The sequence below is a fragment of the Ictidomys tridecemlineatus genome, chromosome 9 (genome assembly GCF_052094955.1).
Source record: "Ictidomys tridecemlineatus isolate mIctTri1 chromosome 9, mIctTri1.hap1, whole genome shotgun sequence".
Classification (NCBI taxonomy): domain Eukaryota; kingdom Metazoa; phylum Chordata; class Mammalia; order Rodentia; family Sciuridae; genus Ictidomys; species Ictidomys tridecemlineatus.
The window spans coordinates 53,223,571-53,244,823 of NC_135485.1; the positions used below are offsets into that span (position 1 = coordinate 53,223,571).

General features: G+C 35.7%; 1 protein-coding gene across 13 annotated transcripts in view; it reads left to right on the forward strand.

Moving 5' to 3' along the window:
- Rufy3 (RUN and FYVE domain containing 3) overlaps positions 1 to 17,179 on the forward strand; it is a 75,963-nt gene extending 58,784 nt beyond the window's left edge. For 5 of the 13 annotated variants that reach the window (XM_078021380.1, XM_078021381.1, XM_021731658.3 and 2 more), the window contains 9 exons: positions 206 to 289; positions 1,746 to 1,913; positions 2,618 to 2,715; positions 7,341 to 7,460; positions 8,722 to 8,812; positions 10,333 to 10,397; positions 13,205 to 13,232; positions 14,244 to 14,309; positions 15,703 to 17,179. In XM_078021380.1, the coding sequence (XP_077877506.1) occupies positions 206 to 289; positions 1,746 to 1,913; positions 2,618 to 2,715; positions 7,341 to 7,460; positions 8,722 to 8,812; positions 10,333 to 10,397; positions 13,205 to 13,232; positions 14,244 to 14,309; positions 15,703 to 15,846 (864 nt within the window). In that variant the 3' untranslated portion in view covers positions 15,847 to 17,179. Of the gene's footprint in view, positions 1 to 205; positions 290 to 1,745; positions 1,914 to 2,617; positions 2,716 to 4,690; positions 7,118 to 7,320; positions 7,461 to 8,721; positions 8,813 to 10,332; positions 10,420 to 13,204; positions 13,233 to 14,243; positions 14,310 to 15,702 lie in introns of those variants that run through there. The other 8 variants (XM_078021387.1, XM_078021388.1, XM_013361942.4 and 5 more) reach the window with 5 other exon arrangements.
- The last annotated feature ends 4,074 nt before the right edge of the window (positions 17,180 to 21,253 follow it).

Sequence of the window (21,253 nt, forward strand, 5' to 3'; positions counted from 1 at the left end):
GATGGTGGCTTCACCCAGTCTCCACACAGCAGCGACCTTGGGTATGCAGAACCTGACTCCAGGGTTTACAAATTCGTCTCCCATCCCCACAGCCCAACACCATATCTATCATCATTTTTCTTTACTAAATAGCAATGCCAGTATCTGCTAATGCTATGTAGGTTATTTAAATCCCTAAATATTCAATACTTTATTTCTTTTCAAGGGTCCTAAGCAAGACAGGACTGCAGAAGGACAAGCACTAAGTGAAGCAAGAAAGCATTTAAAGGAGGAGACACAATTACGATTGGTAAACTTTGCCTAAGTTCTAGTATTTCAGGAACACATGAAATGGCCTAAGAGATTTTACCTTATAGACCAAGATCTGGAATATTAGTAGTATTCTATGTATAACTTTTTTATAATTCTGAAAACTGTTTCTTAACTTTTTTTTTTTTAACCCACATTCCCTGTATGGCTTTCTCGAAACTAGCCCCTGCTTTTTTTTTCCTTCTTTATATTTCAGTTTATATTTCAGGAACACTAGGTATATAGAACTTACTTATCCCCACTCCTCCCTCAGTCCTCACCACTGCAAAGCTTGACATCGTCCCCTTAGTAGGAATCATGAATGTAGATTATCTTATTTTTACCTATTATTCCTGAGTTTATTCTCACTCTAATATATATAGAGAGAAAATTTTATTGTCCAGTATTACTCTTAGAAATTAAAATATATATGTGTAGTATGTGTTTAAGATTCATAAGTATCAATAAACCTTGCTATTAGCATATTAATTCTTCCTGAAGTTCAGATAGGATGACAAACAAAAGGACCCCTCCCCCCCATAGTGTCTCTAAGACTAGGGAAAAGACAAAAAATAAGGGGTGATTTAATATGTAATAAAAAGTTATTACAAATTAACAGTGTACAGCAGAAATTAAGATTGTCTGAAAACATAGTAATGTTATTTAGTATCTGCCTTCTATGTGTTTGTAAATTTATCTCAAAATACTTCTTACAAGGAAGATCCTAGAAATAATATGTCAGATTTTCAGATATAGCATGATTCATTTTGTGCTAATCATGTTAAGAGGGGTGTCTCAGTTAAGTAGCACATAATAAAAATCTTAAAATTTTTGTATTCTTTTATCATAATAAGAAATAAGATAAATATTTGTTAAGAAGGCAAGAAATAGGCAAGGTACTAGATATATCTTAGACACAACTCAGGTCTCTGTATCTTTGCTGATCTGAATAATGTTACAGTCATAATGGTTGAAACAAAAAGGAGTTTCATGTTAAGTGAAACTAAAAATTCAGTTAGCTGTATTGATAATTCCTAATAATTGAGATGTTATCCTTAGGGACCCAGAATATACTCTGGGTTCCTTGGGTTCTTGAATATATCAACATTTAAATTTGAGAGAATTGCAACTACTTCAATTTGTGCTTCTACTATAACACTTTATGTATATTTCTATAATAGGACTTATGCATTGTCACAGTATCCCAAGTGTGTGCATATTTTGACCATAAATAGCATTGTCTTTAACCTAGTAATTTTTTAGATTTGTACATTATCAAACAGATGTTATACTTAATTGTTCTTATTGTTAATGTCTCTGAAAATGAATGATGGCTTTTGGCTGTTATACCAGAATATTCAGACCTAAGGGTTTTGGTTTACCCTTCCTGTGAAATTTTATGGTTGTACTTAGTTGAGGAAAGGGAGTATAATCAATTCATTTACCTCTGGTGGCAGGATGTTGAAAAAGAGTTGGAGATCCAGATCAGCATGAGACAAGAGATGGAATTGGCTATGAAGATGCTGGAGAAGGATGTCTGTGAGAAGCAGGATGCCCTGGTGTCTCTGCGGCAGCAGCTAGATGATCTCAGGGCTCTCAAGCATGAACTTGCTTTTAAGTTGCAGGTAGGGGAAATATGAGGAATAGATTAACCAGCTTTCTGAAATAGTGGAGCTCCCCTCCATCCTTCTTGTTCTGTAGAATCACACTTTAAGAGGGAAGAGTCACTAAGCACTGACACAACCCAGAATCCCAGCTGAGGGGAGGCTGAGACAGGAGGATCACATTTCAAGGCCAGTCTGGGCAACATAGCAAGACTGTCTCAAAATGAAATTTTAAAAAGGACTGGAGATGTAGCTTAGTGGTAGAACACTTGCCTAGCATGTATGAGGTTCAATCCCTAGTATTACGTACACATACAAAAAAAGGATCAGACTCTCATAAGATTCTCTATTGTGTTCTGAAAAATCAAGCCCACTTTTCATATTGCAAAGCTGGTTGGGGTCTTTTTTCATCCTACAATTTATACTCTCTATCTTAAGATGCCAGCTGAGTTATGTATTCCATTAGATTTTAAATGGAACATGATAAATTGATGAACCTTCTGATATTATGATAAGGTTGCATATAAATAATTCTGATTTTAACCAAATTGCTTTTGGAGCTTTGGTTTGGGGATTTGGGGTTTGTTTTGTTTGTTTGTTTGTTCCTGTTTGGAAATGTATGAGCATTTATATTTCTCTATTTTCCCCTTACTATCAGGTTCAAAAAGCATATGTGATTATAATTAAGAAGTTTATGTTATAGTCTATAATTATTTTCTATACAGAGTTCAGACTTAGGAGTAAAACAGAAAAGTGAACTAAACAGTCGCTTGGAAGAGAAGACTAATCAGATGGCTGCTACCATTAAACAACTGGAACAAAGGTAAAAAGTGCTATTCCTTTAGTGAAATACTTTGAGCTGCGAGTGCTAAAAGTGAAGAGAGTATGCTCTGCTTTGGGCAAATAAAAAATATATGAAATTCTTCCAAACCTAATCAGCCATGCCTGGAGAAAGAAAGCCAATTGAATTTTATGTGTTTTAAGATGTCATTGAAAATATTGTTAAGAAATGTCAGTCAGCCTGTCCTGACTACTTTGAATATTAGAAATGGGAATTTAACCCATTTCACTGACGAGTCTTAGAAGTATACTTTCAAGAATGAAAGAATTTTTAAGTATGTGTTTATAATTGTGTGATTTTATTGTTCCTCCCTAAAGTCTTGGAATACTTTGGCACTAGGTGACCTAGGGGTTCCAAAAGGTGGTTTAGAAATAGAAATAGAAAGATCTATTATGGATCTTTCCCTTCTTTAACCCTTTTTCTCTCTTCTCTCCCATCTCCCATTGCTGTCTACTGGCTCCGCAATAGTTGTTTAGCGTCCACTGACATCTGCAGTGTGTGTCTCCTCTCTGACTTCCATCAGGAGACTGGTCTTGAGTTTTCTTCCTCTGACCACCATCTCCCACCAGTCTTTCAGTTCTCTGTGCCCAAAGCATCTCTCTATGATATGTTCTTAATTCTCCATTTGTCTGAAACTACTGTTGGTGACTCAGCAGCCAAGAGAAATGTGGCTAAGATTTCAGGACTGAACACAGCATGGCACCCAGGGTCATTCAGTGTTTCCACCTTTAACACCTACTTATCAACCTTTTTGCACTTGAAAAAAACTAAACTATGGGTTCCTGGATATGTTTTCCCCTTTTTTCATCCATTGCTTTGCTGAGAGTTCCATCAATTAGAAATAACCTTCTCCTTCCTGCTTCCTTGTTCTTCAGTTACATTTTTTCCATTCAAGCACACTCCAAATCTGCTTTTTTTTTTTTTTCTTTCAGTACTGGGGATTGAACCCAGGGGCGCTTAACCATATTTTATTTTGAGACAGGGTCTCTCCGAGTTGCTTAGGGCCTCACTAAATTGCTGAGGCTGGCTTTTAACTCACAATCCTCCTGCCTCAGCCTCCTGAGCTGCTGAGACAAAGCTTCTTCTGATACCTATTTTCAGCTAGAAATAGCGTTATATCTGTCTCTATCTTTACCACTTAGTGGCATTTATTACTGTCTGCTTTACCTTATAGTCCTTTAAATACATACCTTCCTTTGAGAGAATAGGCTCCTTGAGATTAATTAACAATTTTTCCTTTTTTTTTTTTTTTTTTTTTTTTTGGTGGTGGTGGTGCTGGGGATTAAACCCAGGGCTTTGTATATTCAAGGCAGGCATTCTGCCAACTTGAGCTATATCCCCAGCCCTAATTAACAAATCTTTTAAGATCTTTTAAGCTCCCTCATTGGGAGGGCTGGAGTTGTAGTTCAGTAGTAGAGCACTTGCTTACTGCGTTTAAGGCCCTGGATTCAACCCTTAGTACCACACACACAGACACAAAAATGTTCCCTCATTGGATCTGTCAGTACCTTAAATGTACAAGGCATAAATTTGGTAGATATGTGAATGAATGGATGAATGGGTGACTTCTTTTATTCCAATGATTCTTAATGAGGGAAGGTACTAAACAACAGTGCATATTTATTGTTAACTTAAAAGTTAACTGCAGATTTATAAATAAACTCAAAACCTCTAATATGGGTGATAAATAAAAAGTATCTATAGAAAAAAAAGTAAGCTAAGTACTTGCTCATAGGCAATTATATGTTTATACCAAATATATTTTAGTATTTCTAAATTGTACTTTTGAGATGTATCACATTTTTCACTCATTTAGACTTGGCATTTAAAGCAGAGAGAATAAAATATGACTTACCTCTCTGAATATCAAGCTGACTTATTTCTCTTGCTATCTTTGTGTTTCCTGTTTATTCATTTCCCTTTCACTTCGTTTTCATTTTTATTTTATTTCATCTAGTGAAAAAGATTTGGTGAAACAGGCAAAGACCTTAAATAGTGCAGCAAATAAACTGATCCCAAAACATCATTAGGCATTTTGCAGTTGGTCACCTCACAGTATCACAAGTCAATTGTAAAAGGAAGAAATCTGAAAGTTATTATGTTTAAGCTCTGATTCCATAAAAATGTCACCAAAAGTTGACTTTGTATTTGTTGGACTTTTAAAAATAACAATTGGACAAATAGGTTGGGGTTTTTTTCTTATTATTATTTTCTCCCCAGAGTTAGAAATTTGGTGCAAATTTCTAATTAAATGACAAATAAACTGAGAAATTACTTCTGAGTTGACCAATAAATAAAAATAGCATTTAAAAAGAAAAGCCCAGAGAATTGAGGCTTTGTATATATATATATTAATGATGCCTTTACAACCCATTCCTTGGTAATATCAGATTCTAGGTGCATTGTTAATGTCTGTATCAGCAAGCCTGTTCTGTCATTGCAATGTAATGAACTAGAGGTGACTACCATGTAAACTTGGACTCTTCTAAAGTAGTTGTGTCTCTTAGACCATGACCCCTTTTCAATTTTGTTATGTAGGTTTAATCCCCAAACTAAGGATAAGTGCTTAGTATTTCATTACAGTTCTATTCTCAGTAACCAAGATTGCTTGCAACTTTTTTGCCTTAGTGATTTTGAACAACAAAGAAAAGCATCCTTATATTTCTTTAAAGTACATAGAGATAAATTTAATAATTAGGTAACTTATGATAACATCATATTATGGAAGCTTGAGAAAAATCTCCTAATATTTGTCATCTTCTACCTCTGCCACTTTTTCTGAAATTCCACTTTAGCTCAGAGAGAAAAAATTTTAATAAAAACACTCTTCTCCTATAAACAAAATGCACTATGCATTTTTCAGTTCTATCCTGCTTTTCCTACTGGAGTAAAGAGGATAAGGCGTATATATGAATAATGATTTCCTGCCTGTTATTCCTTAGTTTCTGTTATTAAGAATTTCTGTTACTTTTTGTTTAGATGGGTTTGCTAATGGTTCTGGGAAACTAACAATTTAGTTATTAGAAAAACATTTCAGATTAAGAAATAAATGATAAAGCATATTCTTTATTATTATTTAGTATAAAAATAAAAGTTCCCAGGGCTGGGGTTGTAGCTCAGTGGTAGAGCACTTGCTTTGCATGTGTGAGGCACTGGGTTCGATCCTCAGCACCACATAAAATAAATAGATAAAATGAAGATACTGTGTCCATATAAAAGTTCCCAGTAGGTATCCACAAGCAATATTATCAGGGCTTCTTTTTCTAAATGACCACCAATCTAACCCTTTCTATGCTTTACATTGTAAATAATTGTATAAATACCATGATTTTTTTTTTTTTCTTAAAGTGACTTTTGATTTGGGGATACAGGCTTTTTTAGTAAGCCTTCGTTCTGTCAAAAGGTCTTGTCAAAATATTTGGGATTTTGTTTGCTTGGGTTTGTTTTATTTTTTTTTCCTTCATCTGGTATGCTTCACAGCATTTCAGCTGCTAAGGTAGGGACAAAGACAACCCATGCTTCTGGCTCTTGAAATTCTTTACATTCTACTTGGCAAAACCAGAATTAAGAGAGTAAGATAGATTTCATATGTGTTTATGCTTACACAGACTCGAACCAAAATCAAATTGAAGAACATGTTAGAGCCAACTTTATGAAAGATACTAGGCTCTTGAGCTTATATTAGTTCTTATCATTTTGCACCTATATAAATAAAATGCTTACTACATTCTTATCTGCATCAACCTTTTGTGCTGATGAGTTGCCTTTTCTATGGGCATTTGGAGGGAGGACTCAAACGTGAAAATTAAAACATTTAAACTACACATAGCATGCTTCTAAGTTCCTTTATATAAAGCTCCAAGTGTTTTGCCTTCTAAAACATTATTCTTATAGGTGCAAAATTATAACTTTAGAAGAAAGCATCCATTGGAATCATCCAGAGAATGTGGCCAGGGGTCTTATAAGGCCCAGTGCTAAATTCTTTGTCCACATAGTCACACATGACTTGGTAGAAATGGAATGGAAAGAGTCAGCCAAACTCTGAAAAAGGCTTTTCCTTGTACAATAACCTGAAACCTGGTTAAAGGTTGATGTATAATGTCCTATGATTTAATATATGTGGTTTGAGGAAAGGACCAGAAAAATGTTATAATTCCACTTATTAAGATAGTTACCCAATTACAAGTTCCAGTTATGTATGTAAAGCAAATAAAAAGTACCAAATCAAATAGGAAATAAAAACAAAATATGAATTAAACTCAAATTACTATGTACTTGAGGTTGGCTTTGGATATGGATTTTCTAAAAAGTGATGTTTTATTGTTGATCATCTAATGACTGTAAACTGTAGTGCTAGAATAAAAAAAAAAAATTGGAAAATTTTCCTCTGCCTGGTTCACCTTCATCTTGCTTTTCTTTAGAATTTGTTTCTTCTCCATCTTTTTTTTCCCCTCCTAATATTTTCCCCTGTGTCCTACAAAGTTTTTTTTCTTCTTTCTCTCTCCATGCCTTCCTCCTTGGGTTATTTTATTTTGTGTTGTGAACTTGGTCTTCCTCCCCACCATGGCTTTTGTTTTTTATCACAAGTTCATATGGCTCACATCCAGATTGCGCCAGGCTGAGCGAGGCCGCCAGTCTGCTGAATTGGACAACCGGCTCTTCAAACAGGACTTCGGAGACAAGATCAACAGTCTACAGCTGGAAGTGGAGGAGCTCACCAGGCAGCGGTGAAGGGAGGGCAGCTTGAGCTGACAGGGTGGTCATGGGGAGTTCTAAGGCCAGACAGCAAGAAGGGAACCTCAGGACGTACAGCCATCTCAGCTACTGTCTTTTTCCCTGGATTGGAATTCCGTTAGCTTCACGTATATCATCATTCCCTAAATCCTGTCAACATCCTTTGTAATTAAAGAATTAGGAAATTTGAGTGCAGGGTCCTAGATAAATAGTAATGAATAGCCAACATAGCAATAATAACATTAGTTAGTATTTCCTGCATTCCTCCTGTGTGCCGTGTGCTTTACAGAGCTCTTCACCACACCCAGGGTTTTCACAGCAATCCTTTTAGTAGTTTATATTGTTGCCCCCACTTTCAGATGGAGTTAAAGCTTGGGAGGGTCAAATGTGTCTAAACTGACAGCTAAGCTAATAAGTGACAACATTATCATTCAAAAATCTATTTCTCTGACTCCAGCACTAACCACTGTTCCATATTATATTTCAAATGTGACTCACTTTTGTGCATAAATCACTGATTCCAAACAAATAGAACTTTGTTGGATATAAAGCTTATAGCAACAGAGATCAGTAGTGTTTGAGGGTAGAGTACATAACTTTAAGAGAGAACAACTAATTAATATGAAATGTATCTATAATAACCATACTTTGATACTATATCTTGCTGAAATTTTATAAATGCTGTCTTTTGGTTATGGCAAATACTATTGTCATTTCAGTGACCACAACTCTTAATGAAGAGTTCATATAAAATACCAATATTCAGGAGTTGCCCTTCAGGTACTGGGCAATCCTAAAATATATCCATAATTATCCAAGAAAGATTAAGCATGTTTTATGTTTTTTAATATTATTGGTTTTATTGTATTTTAGTACTTTAAAGCTTAGTTGTCCATATATGTGTGGTAACTTTTAATTCATCAAAACTTAATTACTGGCCAGGCATAGTGACAAACACCTTTAATCCCAGCTACTTAGGAGTATGAGACAGGAGGATCTCGAGTTCAAAACCAGCCTCAGCAAAAAGCGAGCAACTCAGTGAGACCCTGTCTCTAAATAAAATACAAAGTAAGGCTCAGTAGTCGAGTGCTTCCTAGTTCAATACCCCAAAAGAAACTTAATTACTCAACTTTAAGAGAAAGATTTGGCAAAAAAAAAAAAGTTGAAAAAAAAAGAAATATTTAAAAAAGAAAAGAGTTTGGAATGTGAATACAGAAATTCAAATTTTCAATCTTCCTTTCCCACCTATCCCAGGAACCAGCTTGAGTTAGAACTAAAACAGGAAAAAGAAAGAAGATTACACAACAGGATCACCCCAGAAAAGAGTCAGAAGCCAGAAGCCAAGGTGGTAATGTTTGTTATTCTCTTGTTTATTTACTTTATTTTAATTTTGAGAGGCTACCTTGATGAGCCCATGGATTTCATACCTTATTGCTGTGGCCTCTGGTATACAGACAGCAAATGAGCTGGACTGGAGAGATGAAAGCTTTATTCCGAGTCTTCATGGCTTCATTTGGAAAGGGGATTGTAATAATAATTTTTTTAAGATTTTTGTGGTAGCTTAACAAAAACATGCTTCTTGGATTTCTGCTAGTATTTCTAAGTCATGAGGATTTCAGTTTGAGCATACTCTAGGAATTTCTTTTAGAAATAATTAGAGGGAACAAAGCTTAAGGAAGGGAAAGTAACAGAGTGGTTTTAAAGAGCAGAAATAAAAATTCCTACCAAACATTCTTAAAAGGAGGGTCATCTAGCACCTGCAGTGGTGAGGAGGCTAAAATTGGATAAGATATCTCTGGGACTAGGAAACAAGAGCCAATTTCTTCAAGTAATGAAGTCCAAAACGCATGAGGTACTTTTTGTATCAAACACAGAGAAGAAATTGGCTCCTTTATGTATGTTATTATATATAATAAAGTAAAACCTATATACGATTCTTATTTAAAGTTTCTAGAGAATGAGCTGTTAATTTGCCAAAGAGTTTGGGTTGTTTTTTTTTTTTAATGGGAGCAGCTCAGGAGTCTAAAGCAGGAGGATAGCAAGTTTAAGACCATCCTTGGCAACTGAGCAAGGCCCTAAGCAACTTTGAGAGACCCTGTCTGGAAATAAAAAATTTAAAAAGAGCTGGGGAATGTGGCTCAGTGGTTAAGTGCTCCTAGGTTCAATCTCTGATACACACACACACAAAAAAAATGGTAAATGTAAATGCATTGTAATAGTAACCACCACTAATGTTTTAAAGTATGTAAAGAGCCATTTTATATAAGCATGCTATCTTTATTAAGTTTAGTGAACAAAATATGAAGGAGTTACAAAGGTTTACTTAAGTCTTACCTTATTTTATCAGTGAGTTTAAGTTTTTCAATCTAGAATTGCCTTGTAGTAGAGTTTCTAGAAGAATAAATAGTACATTAACCTCCCTTCTTTGATAGTTGAATGGTCTGAGAACACAGATTCTACTTTTGGAAGCAGATGGACTGCAATTTAAGGCATGCAGCAGTGCGTATGTGTACACATATATGTTCTCATGCCACAGAATTTGTCCCTAAAAACTGCCCAGACAGTGCTTAAGAGCATTGGTATCACTATGCAGGTGGAACTTTACTTCATTCTTCAGAGTAGAAAACTCTCTGAATACATAGGCTGTAGAAGTTGTTGTAGCATTCAGGCATCTATTTGATTGAATTCCCAGAGGATTACATAGGTCTGCTAGATACATTTGTGCTTGATTTTACCAGTTATGCAGAGCTCAGTCAGGGGAAAAAAAAAAAAAACTCATAAGAAGTAACTGATATATAGGTATTTTGAACTTACTTTACTCATAAATAAGATAAATTTTGAAATTGGGCTATTTTCTTTTGGCAGGATGGAAAGTACAAAATTCAAGAGGAAAATGATAAAATTAAAAAGTCCTTGGAAGAAAACCGCAGGTGTTTGTTAATTAAGTATTAAGTAAGATACAAAGTCACTTGGGGGCAGTGGGAAAGAAGGAGCTTATTTAATATACATTGGCACTGACACAGGCAAAACACTGACTTTTAATATTAATATGCCAGAAAGACATTTGGAGGAGAAAGTGAATAAATAATAAAACCAGATAACAGTATTAATTAAACTAAACTTCTTAGGTCATTTCAGAACAAAGAAGGGTAATCAGGCTGTCCTCTGACTCTTAATTGATTAATTCTAAAACTCAAATTATCACTTAAAGATTAGTTCTCATTTATACTGAATTGGTGTCCCAAGAGAATGTAGCATAAATCATAGCATTTCTTGGGTTCTTAAATGTTCCTGAATATGACTTCTTTTCACGTATGTGCTAAGTTTCAAATAGATATTCACATTTCCTGCTCTCTTATTTCTTTTTCTTAAGTGTCTGATATAGCTTAACTTCATTTCCGTTTCTTAACTTTGTGTCTGATCTTCTCACTATGTAAAACAGAATTATTTCAAGGAAGCTGATTTTTAGCAGTAATTTAGCAGGTTAGAAATATAACAAAATATATAGTGCCACTGCATCAAAAAATGAAGAAGCTCCAACTCTGTGACAGTCTAGAAAAGGCAAAGCCATGGAGACAGTAAAAAAAAAAAAAAAAAAATCAGTGGCTGCCAGTGGCTGAAGGGAGAGATGAAATCATAGAGGATCATGAAGCATTTTTCAAGTAATGAAGCTATTCTGAACACTACTGTAATGGTGGATACATTTCATTACACATTTGTCCAAACCTATAGAATGTGTACCACCAAGAAATCTAGACTATAAACTCTGGGTGATGATGATGTGTTGATGTAGACTCATCAGTTATGACAAATGTACCCACTGTGGTGCAGCATGTTGTTATTAGGGGAAGTGGGGAGTGCAGAGGTATGTTGGAAGTCTCTGTACTTTCAATTCTGTTTTGCTGTGAATTTAAAATTAAGTATATTTAAAGCAGGGGGAGAAGTTAGTGATGAGAAAAGAAAACCATAAAGGATTTTGGAAAGACCTCTATAGTGTCCACTCTGGAAAGCTTTTGATGCCTTAAGAATGAGGTAGAGTGTCATCTTTGCTCTCTCTAAAGCATAGGTAGCTGCTGGGGAAGTTAAACACATAATCCAATGGTAAGTTGACTATCACAGACTTAGTCAAAATATCCTTTCCTTGCCTCCAAGGACAACATAATTTCCAAGTCTTTAGTTGTGCTCGTAGAGAACATGGTTTAATACAAGACTAACCTTAAACTTCAGTCAATCTAGCCCAGAGAAGTGATCCAAGCTTGTAATCCCAGCAGCTTGTTAGGCTGAGGCAGGAGGATCACAAGATTGAGACCAGCCTTCACAACCTAGGAAGACCCTGTCTCAAAATAAAAAATTAAAATGGGCTGGGGATATAACTCAATGGTAGTGTCTCCTGGTTTCAGTCCTCAATAGCACACACAAAAAAAGAACAAACATGTATTTCTATATAAAAAAAAGATACAGCTCATCTGACATTACAGATTAGCATAGGCACAGGGAAGGGTACTCGGCTGTAAAATTGGCCTTCCAAGTACCTTTCAGGGTCAGCCTACTAGTGGTCTAAAATCCAGTTATTAATTGGAATCATCAAGAGTGTCTATTAAATGCCAAGTACTGATTTAGGCCCTGGGAATATAAGTCAGTGCTTCCTTATACTATCTGTATTGTGCTCTGTGGCTTAGAAAATGTGTTTCACATTCAGTATCCTTCTACATTAAATTCTCTTTCAAAAATAAAACCATCCATTCCTACTTTACAGATGAGAAAACTGAGTGTCACAGAGAGACTAGGTGACATAGCAAGTTGCCTTTGCTTATCACATATCTTCTGTTTTTAAGTCCTTTGTTTCTATACAACATAATGGCAACTTCCAGGGCCTATTCCAGCCAGAACTGCAATCATGGAACCACACCAGTCCTCTTGAAATTGTGATCCAAGGAATATTTGAAAATCTCATCCCCACGTGGTATAACCTAGTCTTGTAATCACACTGCCATCAATTAAAAAGAAATGGAACAATTATCAACCTGTGGCACACTTTCCCCACAACTAAAAGTACCTGGGCTTTACTTCTCTACTTTAGGTTCTGCTCCAAGTAGGGAAGTCAGGATTAGCTCAATGTAGTCTACTGAAGAAATAGAACAGCTTGAATGGACTTTCATGTGACAATCTCTTTCATTTCCCTTTCCCTGATTAATTTGCTAAAGCTAACATTTTATGAATATTTGGGAGAAGAGACTGATATATGACATAAGATAATTGATAGATTTCCATTATAATGGATAGAAAAAAAGCTATTAAATATATGTCTAATGGGCCACTGGAATTTTACATGTTAGAAAACATTAATGTTGGGCTAGGAATATAGCTCAATGGTAGGGTGCTTGCCTAGCATACACAAAGACCTGGGTTCTGTTCTTAGCAACATGAACTAAAAGGAAAAAAAAAAAAAGAATGCTATTTTCTTGGTAGATAAGAGGAAGTATAAACTATAACTCCAAATCTGTTTGTAAATGGGAACCATAATGTAAGTCAAGTGTCAGATTCTAATAATAGACTTAACCAAAATGTCCAAAATCTGGGAGTACAAAATTAATAATTCAATTGTTCCTAGTAATATCAAAGAACTCCAGTATTGCTTATTTGACAAACTATTTGTCTTCTGAACATTTACTGAGATGATATAAATGGAAATATATTAAGTTGATATTTGTTATGATTTTTTGTTTTTATATTGTAGGCTGCTGTCCCACCCTACAGATGAACAGGTAACTGAACCTCCCATTTTTCTAAAAGTATGAAGTTGGGACACTATGCCTAGCCAGTAAACAGTATGGGAAAAAGATAAATGGTATATCCTCTGTGTACCAACCTTTCAACAATGTACTAAATAATGGATTGCCTAAAGTTTTCATACATGTTGGAAAACATAAATGCCAACTATTTTCTTGCTAGTAAAAAGGAGATGTAAAGTATAAGTCCAAATCTATTTGTAAACAAGAACCATAATGTAAGTCAAGGGTCAGAAAGTAGCACAGCCTTGAGCAACTTGCTAAGAAAACAGCAGTTCTCACTTCTCTTCACATACTGTGAGACCTCTGTTCTCTTTCCTTTAGTTTTTCCTTATATAAAATGGAAAGGAAAAAAAATGATCAGTTAGAAATAAACTAACATAAATGCTTATAGAATACAAATATAGTCTGATAACACTACAAGAAAGACCATAGATGCCTCTGTGCGTGAGTTACTCTGTGACTTAGCTATTAGGATATAAAATGAAGCCCACTGCTCTCTATTTTTGATGGTAGAATAAACAAGGATGGGGCAGTTTTTAAAACTTTTTTACTTTATACTTCTCTGTGCTTAAATTTTCTATTTAGAAGTATAACCATGTTGTTTTATTATAAAAATTAAAAGCTGTAAGGATAGTGTTAGGGTTATATCAAAGGTGGTAGGACTATGTAAATTTTGTTTCTTTAGTTTCCAGATAGTCTGAGTGTGGCTACAATAGCTAAATATATACATAAAGGCATTTTCCAGCCAGGCACCATAGCACACACCTATAATCCCAGGGACTCAGGAAGCTGAGGCAGGAGGACCAGAAGTTCAAAGCAATTTAGTAAGGCCCTGTCTCAAAAAATAAAAAGGTCTGGGAGGATGAGGATCACTGGTTAAGCACTCCAGGATTTAATCCCCAGAACCAAAAAGAAAATGCATGTTCTGAAAGCATTCAAGTTTCTAGTGCTGAGGGAAAGTAACTGACTCACTGTGTGCTTTAGGATCAGCCGCTGCTCTCTGAAAAGCCACAGATATGTCAGCTATGCCAGGATGACAGCCTATCAAAGGTAAGTGGAGAGAAATGAACAGGTTCTTCATGAAGATGTTCTTTGCACCACTAGCCCCTTTCCAGGAATAGCAGGAACTTTGTTGTGTAGAGCAGAGTGCCAAGAGTCAGGTAGGAAGCCAAGGGAGCAAGCATCTATCAGATACCTTTTTTTTTTTCAGTCATAGTAATTCATGTTGGCAAATTATATGAATAACTATACATATAATTTTAAGCAAATAATTTATTTAAACGTACAGCATTTACCAAAGTGACTTCTAGTATTTCATCCAGCTCAGAACAAAGGGAAATGAGCTCTTCCCGTTGGACCACTTGTTTTTCCCGTGGTCCTTAGGTCTCTGCCTGAGTACATTTCCAGTTTATTATAGTAGAATGTAGACAGAGTAAAGGAAGCATTCAGAAAGGAATGTCCTCAACAACTGGGACTGCATCTTGCTAACCACAGTATCCTCAGCGTCTAATATGGTACCCAATTTATAGTACATGCTCAAGAAATGTTAAGTACAAATGACTATAAAAAAAAACAAGTGCTTGGAAGACATGAGAATTTTGCCCAAATTCTGGATTACATCACCATTTTTTATCATTCTGAATTTTAGCAAACAAAATTATTATTGTGACCTAGTCTTAGCTTAGCAGAACCAGATAATGGATGAACTGCTTTTATAGATTAGAAGTTGCAGTTACAGAAAGATGTGCCAAAAGAGAAGAAACTACTAATCAAATTCCAGCTTTTCTGAGCCATTCAAAGTAACTTCAACATGTCATAGGAAAAGGTTTCTCAGGCTTTCAGATGAAAGTGACCCCCACCCCCACTCCACTGCACCCTCAGGAAGATTGCTTGGGATGAAAGCAGTATTTCATGGGGGGAATTATTCTTCACAACCTTTTATGATGAGCTCTATATCTCCTGGTTGCAACCTTAGCAGTGACACTGCCATAGTGACAAACATGACTTCCAGTGCTTGGCCACTAAAGACTCATAGAGATGAGTTTCCCTATAAACATGATGGAGCCAGCTATGGGCCTGTCTCACTGATATCCCAAAGGATGTGCTTGTGGAGCATCACAAGAATGCATTAAGCACATGAGTGTATTCAGAATCTTATTTTCGGTTCAGAGTTAGCAGTTTTTTTAATCCTAGGCTGTTCACCAAAGCCATTGCTAGGTCACTGCCTTAGTGCATGTGCTTAGGTACTTGCACTAAATTAGCCCCGCTGAAAATCAATGTTTGTAGATCAGAACTAAATTTAGTCAGCTACTACCTGGTACCTAGCAGACATTCAGCCTGCACTTGATTAGGCATTGAGCACTTAGAATATTCAGCCTTTCTATCCCATGCATTCTATTCCTTGCTCTTCTTTTTCCCACCTAATCTCCTCTTCTCCTTGTAGAATGTATGTAAGAACTGCAGAGGAACCTTCTGTAATGCTTGTTCAACAAACGAACTGCCTCTTCCCTCAAGTATCAAGCCTGAGCGAGTTTGCAATCCCTGTCACAAACAGCTGATGAAGCAATATTCCACCAGCCCTTCATAAGACTGGAGAAGAGACCTGAACCAATCACTCACACAGGTGCATTCTGTACCTGTGTTAGATGTCAAGACCCCTAAAGCCCAATTCTTAAAATCAACTAAGTTGATAGGAATAATTTAGGTAAACAAGGTCCAGGGGGAAAAAGGCAGTGATTGGGTTTGCTGGAAATTTTGCTTAATTTCCCTAATATAAATTTTAAAAAAGTTACTGAGTTGAGCCTTTCTTCTGTAAATCTAAACAACCCCAATTTGAAGGGGTTATTTTATTTTGTACCTTTGGAAAGGCTATTTTTATGAGTATGGGGTTGATATAATAGGAAGGGTGCAAGCATGTATGAATTTAAAGAAAGGGGCTGGAGATGTGGCTCAGTTGTAGAGTGGCTGCTTAGCATGCACAAGACTCTTACTTTGATTCCCCAGAACAGCAGGGTGGGAAAAAAAAAATAGAAAAGTGATCATCTCCCTCTATTACATTTGCTGTTTCAAGAAGGAAAGATAAATGTTAACTGAGGTCAAAATGATGTTACCTATTTTCCCAGGTGCTGCTAGACATAAACATTGTTTCCTCTTCACTCCCACTAACTACCTCTTCTTTACATATCTCTACCAAACTGTGAACCCCAACTCAGGGAAATTAGAGAGTAATATAAATTCTGAATGTACTGAAAATAATATTGTGTAATATATTATAATTTCAGGATCAGAATTTTCTGGTCTTGACCTACAAGTATTTTCATTATTAGAACAAGAAAGAACATTGTTGTTTTTCCACTTAATGACTTCAAAAGTAAATATCTGCCTTTTTCAGAGTCCCCTACCACAAAACAAGCCATCTCTCTCCCAGTCCCTCCTTCCTCTCCGTGTCATAAGGGAAATTGTAAGCAGTATTGTAAGCAAAGCTAAGTCAAGTATAAAGCAGGTTTAATTTGTTGATGGCTGAGAACAGTTAGTTCATATTTATTAAATTATTCCTTGAATAAGGAACTCCTTATTCTGAACCAAGAATCAGAACTGGCAGACTGGTTTCTTGGAAAGGGCGATACTCAGACATCTCTTAGTAACAGACTGGAAAAAGTCAAGTGCACTCATCAAGGAAAGAAATGATTATGTTATATATGTCTAGATTGTTTGATTCCAGTTAAGACCTGAGAAGAAATTATTCTGTGGCTGGTTTAGAATTCAGGAGTAAAAACATCCTGGAACCATGTTATTTGATAAATTCTATCTCTGAAAAAGGTTACAGTCTGGGAAAGAGTTGTTATTCCAGAAGTCTAGACTGTTACATGGTGAAGCTAAAGTTTAAGAATACCTGAGGAAAATAAAAATTAATAATTCTAGTTTAGTTTGTTGTCTCCTTTTTCCTTTAAATAATTTTGTGTGTGAGAGGGCCTTCCTTTTTTAGTGGGGGAGGTGGGTGGAATAGGGTATCTGTATGAGCCAGCATTGTTTTAGGTGCTGCACACAGAATGAGGGGAACAAAAGTGAACAAAATGGGAATTATCCTTAGTTGGCAAATGTTATTTTATAATTAAGTTTTGCATTAAATTGAAAAGAGGCAACTCCATAATTAGAAATATACTCAAGAATAAGTAATTAACTAATTGAGTTTTCGTTTAGAATTGCACAGAGCTGCATGCCAGGATAATGGCAGCTCGTGAGGCTGAAGCAGGAGGATCAAAACTTCAAGGCCAGACTCAGCAATTTAGCAAGACCCTGTCTCATTAGGATGCAGCTCAGCAGTGGAGCACTCCTGAGTTCACCAAAAAAAAAAAAAAAAAACGGTTTTTTTGCACATAGCTAGTTAGCCTTTTTTTATACACTAAAATCTACAAAATGTTGCCATACAAAATGGTGCAGTGACTGGGAACAGTATGACAGTTTCTAAAATTAAACAGATTGCCAGTAAGCTCATTTCTGTGTATATATCCAAAAGAATATAAAGCAGTGTCTCCTAAAGATATTTGTATATTCATGTTCATAGCAGCATTAGTCATAGTAGCAAAAAGATGTAATATATATAACATATACACACACAGTGAAATATTACAGCCATAAAAACAAAAGAACCAGACATGATGGCACACACTTATAATCCCAGTAACTCAGGAGGCTGTGGCAGGAGGATCACGTTATGTTCAAGGCACCCTCAGCAAATTGAGGCTTTTATCTCAAAAAGAGTACTAGTGTACCTCAGTGGTAGAGTACCCCTGGATTCAATCCCCAGTGTTGCTAAAAAATAAAATAAAAATAAAGGAGCCAGAGGAGAGCTGGGAATATAACTAAGTGGTAAAGAACTTGACTAGCATGCACAAAACCTGAGTTTGATCCTCAGTCCCACAAAAAAAGAAAATTGAAAAAGGAGTTCAAGGGCTTCTCTGAAAAATGGCTGGTTCCAGGTCTGGGGCATCTTGTATTGCCTGAAAGTAAGGAAGTATACACTACAAAAAGGACAAAAGAGTCTACTGAAGAATCTCCCAATGGCCAAAAATGAAACATTCTGAGCAACAAAGTAACATTATAGGAGTATAGCCTAAAGACAAGTATCCTGAGTTCACATTGATATAAATGACCAAATAAAGACATGACACATCTCCCATACAGAAAATTTTCAATTTATGTAAGTAAATCCATCCACTTCAAGGTGAATGGGCTTAATTCCCCACCTCTTGGGTATGGATTGTGTTCAGTAGGTTCCTTCAAAATATTAGGATATGGCGAGAAGAGTAATTATAATAACCTGGTCAAGGTCATCAGAATTTGCAGTGACATCGATAATATGTACCCCTTAATGTGATATGAAGAGAATGGTCTTCCCAAAAAGCTCCAGGCCAAGCAGAAGAAGAAAAAAAATACCTATGTGAGAGACATTCTACAAAATAACTGACCTTTGCTCCTTCAAATCATCAAAGTCATCAAAAACAAAACATCTGAGGTGTTTAAGGCTATATAACTAAATGTAATGTGAAAGTCCCTAAAATGAAAAGGGTATTTAGAAAAAAAGCTAAGAAAATTTGAAGTGTGGAAAAGTAATTTGTCAATGTTGATTCCTTAATTGTGACAGATATACTATATAACAGTGTGATAACAGTAGGCAAAACAGGTAAAGTATGTAGGAATCCAACTATTTTTATGTCCTATGTATCTAAAACTCTTCCAAAATTAATCCTTAGTACCAAATCCTACTATTTTTATGTCCTATGTATCTAAAACTCTTCCAAAATTAATCCTTAGTACCAAAAAACAAACAAACAAAAAACTAAGCCAGGCACAGTGGCTCACACCTATAATCCCAACAGTTTGGGAGCCTGACACATGAAGATCCCAAATTCCAGGCCAGCCACAGAAAATCTACAAGACCCTGCCTCAAATGTAAAAAGGACTAGATAAAGTACCCCAGGTTCAATCCCTAGTACAAAAGAGAATTTTTTTTTTAATTTTTTAAACTGCTTTCATATATATCTAACCTTATAAAACCCGACTAACCTCACTGAAAGCAATTTATGTCCAAATAGGATCTAAGGACTTTTCAGGGTTAAGTAGATGTAGAAATGTGATGATTAGAATCATTTATATTAAGTTATAAAAATGTATTATGGGGACTCGGGATGTGGCTCAAGTGGTAGCGAGCTTGCCTGGCATGTGTGAGGCACTGGGTTCAATCCTCAGCACCACATTAAAAAAAAAAAAAAAGATATTGTGTCCACCTAAAAACCTAAAAAATAAATATTAATAAAAATAAAAATGTATTATGAAACTCTTTAAGGGAATTTACCCATTCCCTGAAAGGACTCCAGATATGGCCTAGTGGTTTTTAAGTAGTTCTCTGGGCCATTGTCCACTACAGCTTCATTCAGCTTTGATAACAAAAAAAAAAAAAGTAAAGTGTTTTTAAAGAATTATATTTCAGAAGTATAGTAAGTGGCCCTGTTTGGGTTTATAGTACAACTTCTTTTAAATAACTTAGCTTAATATAGTTCCCCAAATGTTCTCCAAGGTCAACTCTCACTGATTCTTAAAAATTTTCTGGCTTGAGAACTGTCAAACATTAAGGTCTTTTATTTTATTCTCAACCTCCTAAGGACAGGTTGATTTCATGTTTAACACACTGATTACCTTTGTGTTACTTTTGCAGCCAGTCAATATACCAAATCAGAAACTAAATATCTGACAAGCACAATTTTTACACATAAAGACACAAACTTTATTCAGTTTATTATCTTTGAAATGTAAAATTAATTTAAAAATAGAATCCATAAGTAATTATAAGCATTGCTGAAGATATCAATTCCCTAAGAGTTAATTTTAAGATGGTAAGAAGTAACTCCAGCCTCCAGTGGGCAAGCAGATTAAAAGGCTACACAAGTCTCCAGGAAGCATTAATGCCTTACCTTTGAGGATATTGCTTTCTAACACAAAAGTATCATTCATATTCAATGATAAGGTTAATCACAAATAAGACATTCTTATAGGTAAGAGCAAGTTAAAAACTACTATGATACATCACCTGTATTCCCTGACTTACTTACTTAAGAAAATGAGGAATGAATGGAATTACAGGCAGCTGACCAGAAAACCTACCAGAAATTATGAATATCTCAAGTCTCTTAACTCTAGATCTTTATTCCCAAATGTTTGCCATTTTCTGTCAAATGGTAGAAGAAAGCTTTATTTCAGTTAGAAGCAGATGTTTTGGGATCAGAAGTCTTTGAACATACCTATTAACTTTACCTGTAGGCTTCAGAATAAGATTCTTACCCCCAACCACCACTACCCATCCAACAGTGCTAGGGATCCAACCCAGGATCTAACCTAGTGTATACTAGTAAGCACTTGGTTATCCTTGTGAATGTCATTGAGCCCATCCATATTCTAATCTACCTGGCTTAACACATTTATGCCTTACCACCAGACACCTTCAGAATCATTTCACTGAAATATCTAATTCTGACACAAAACCAGAAATCATAAAAGGGGATATTTATGAATCTATGCCAGACATGGTGGCATGTGCCTATAATCCAATCACTCAGGAGACTGAGACAGGAGAATCTCACATTCAAGGCCAGCCTGGGCAAATTAGTGAGATTCTGTCTCAAAATAAAAAGGGCTGGGGATGTAGTCCAATAATTGAGTGTGGAGGCCCTGGGTTGTATCCACAACACCACAAAAAAGGAAAAAAAAAAAAGTTTCAGGCATGGACAATTCCTGACACAATAAGAAATGAGAACACACTAAAAGCAAAAGGTATTTAAAGCTCACTACAGTAGTAATAAGGGACTCTTGAAATTAAAACACCAAACCCAATTTTAAAAAGGGATCAATAAACATCAAACAAGCAATCAGTAAAATTCAGACTGTGGAAATTTACAGGTTAATCTTATTCAACAAATAAGAAAAAATATATGGGGAAA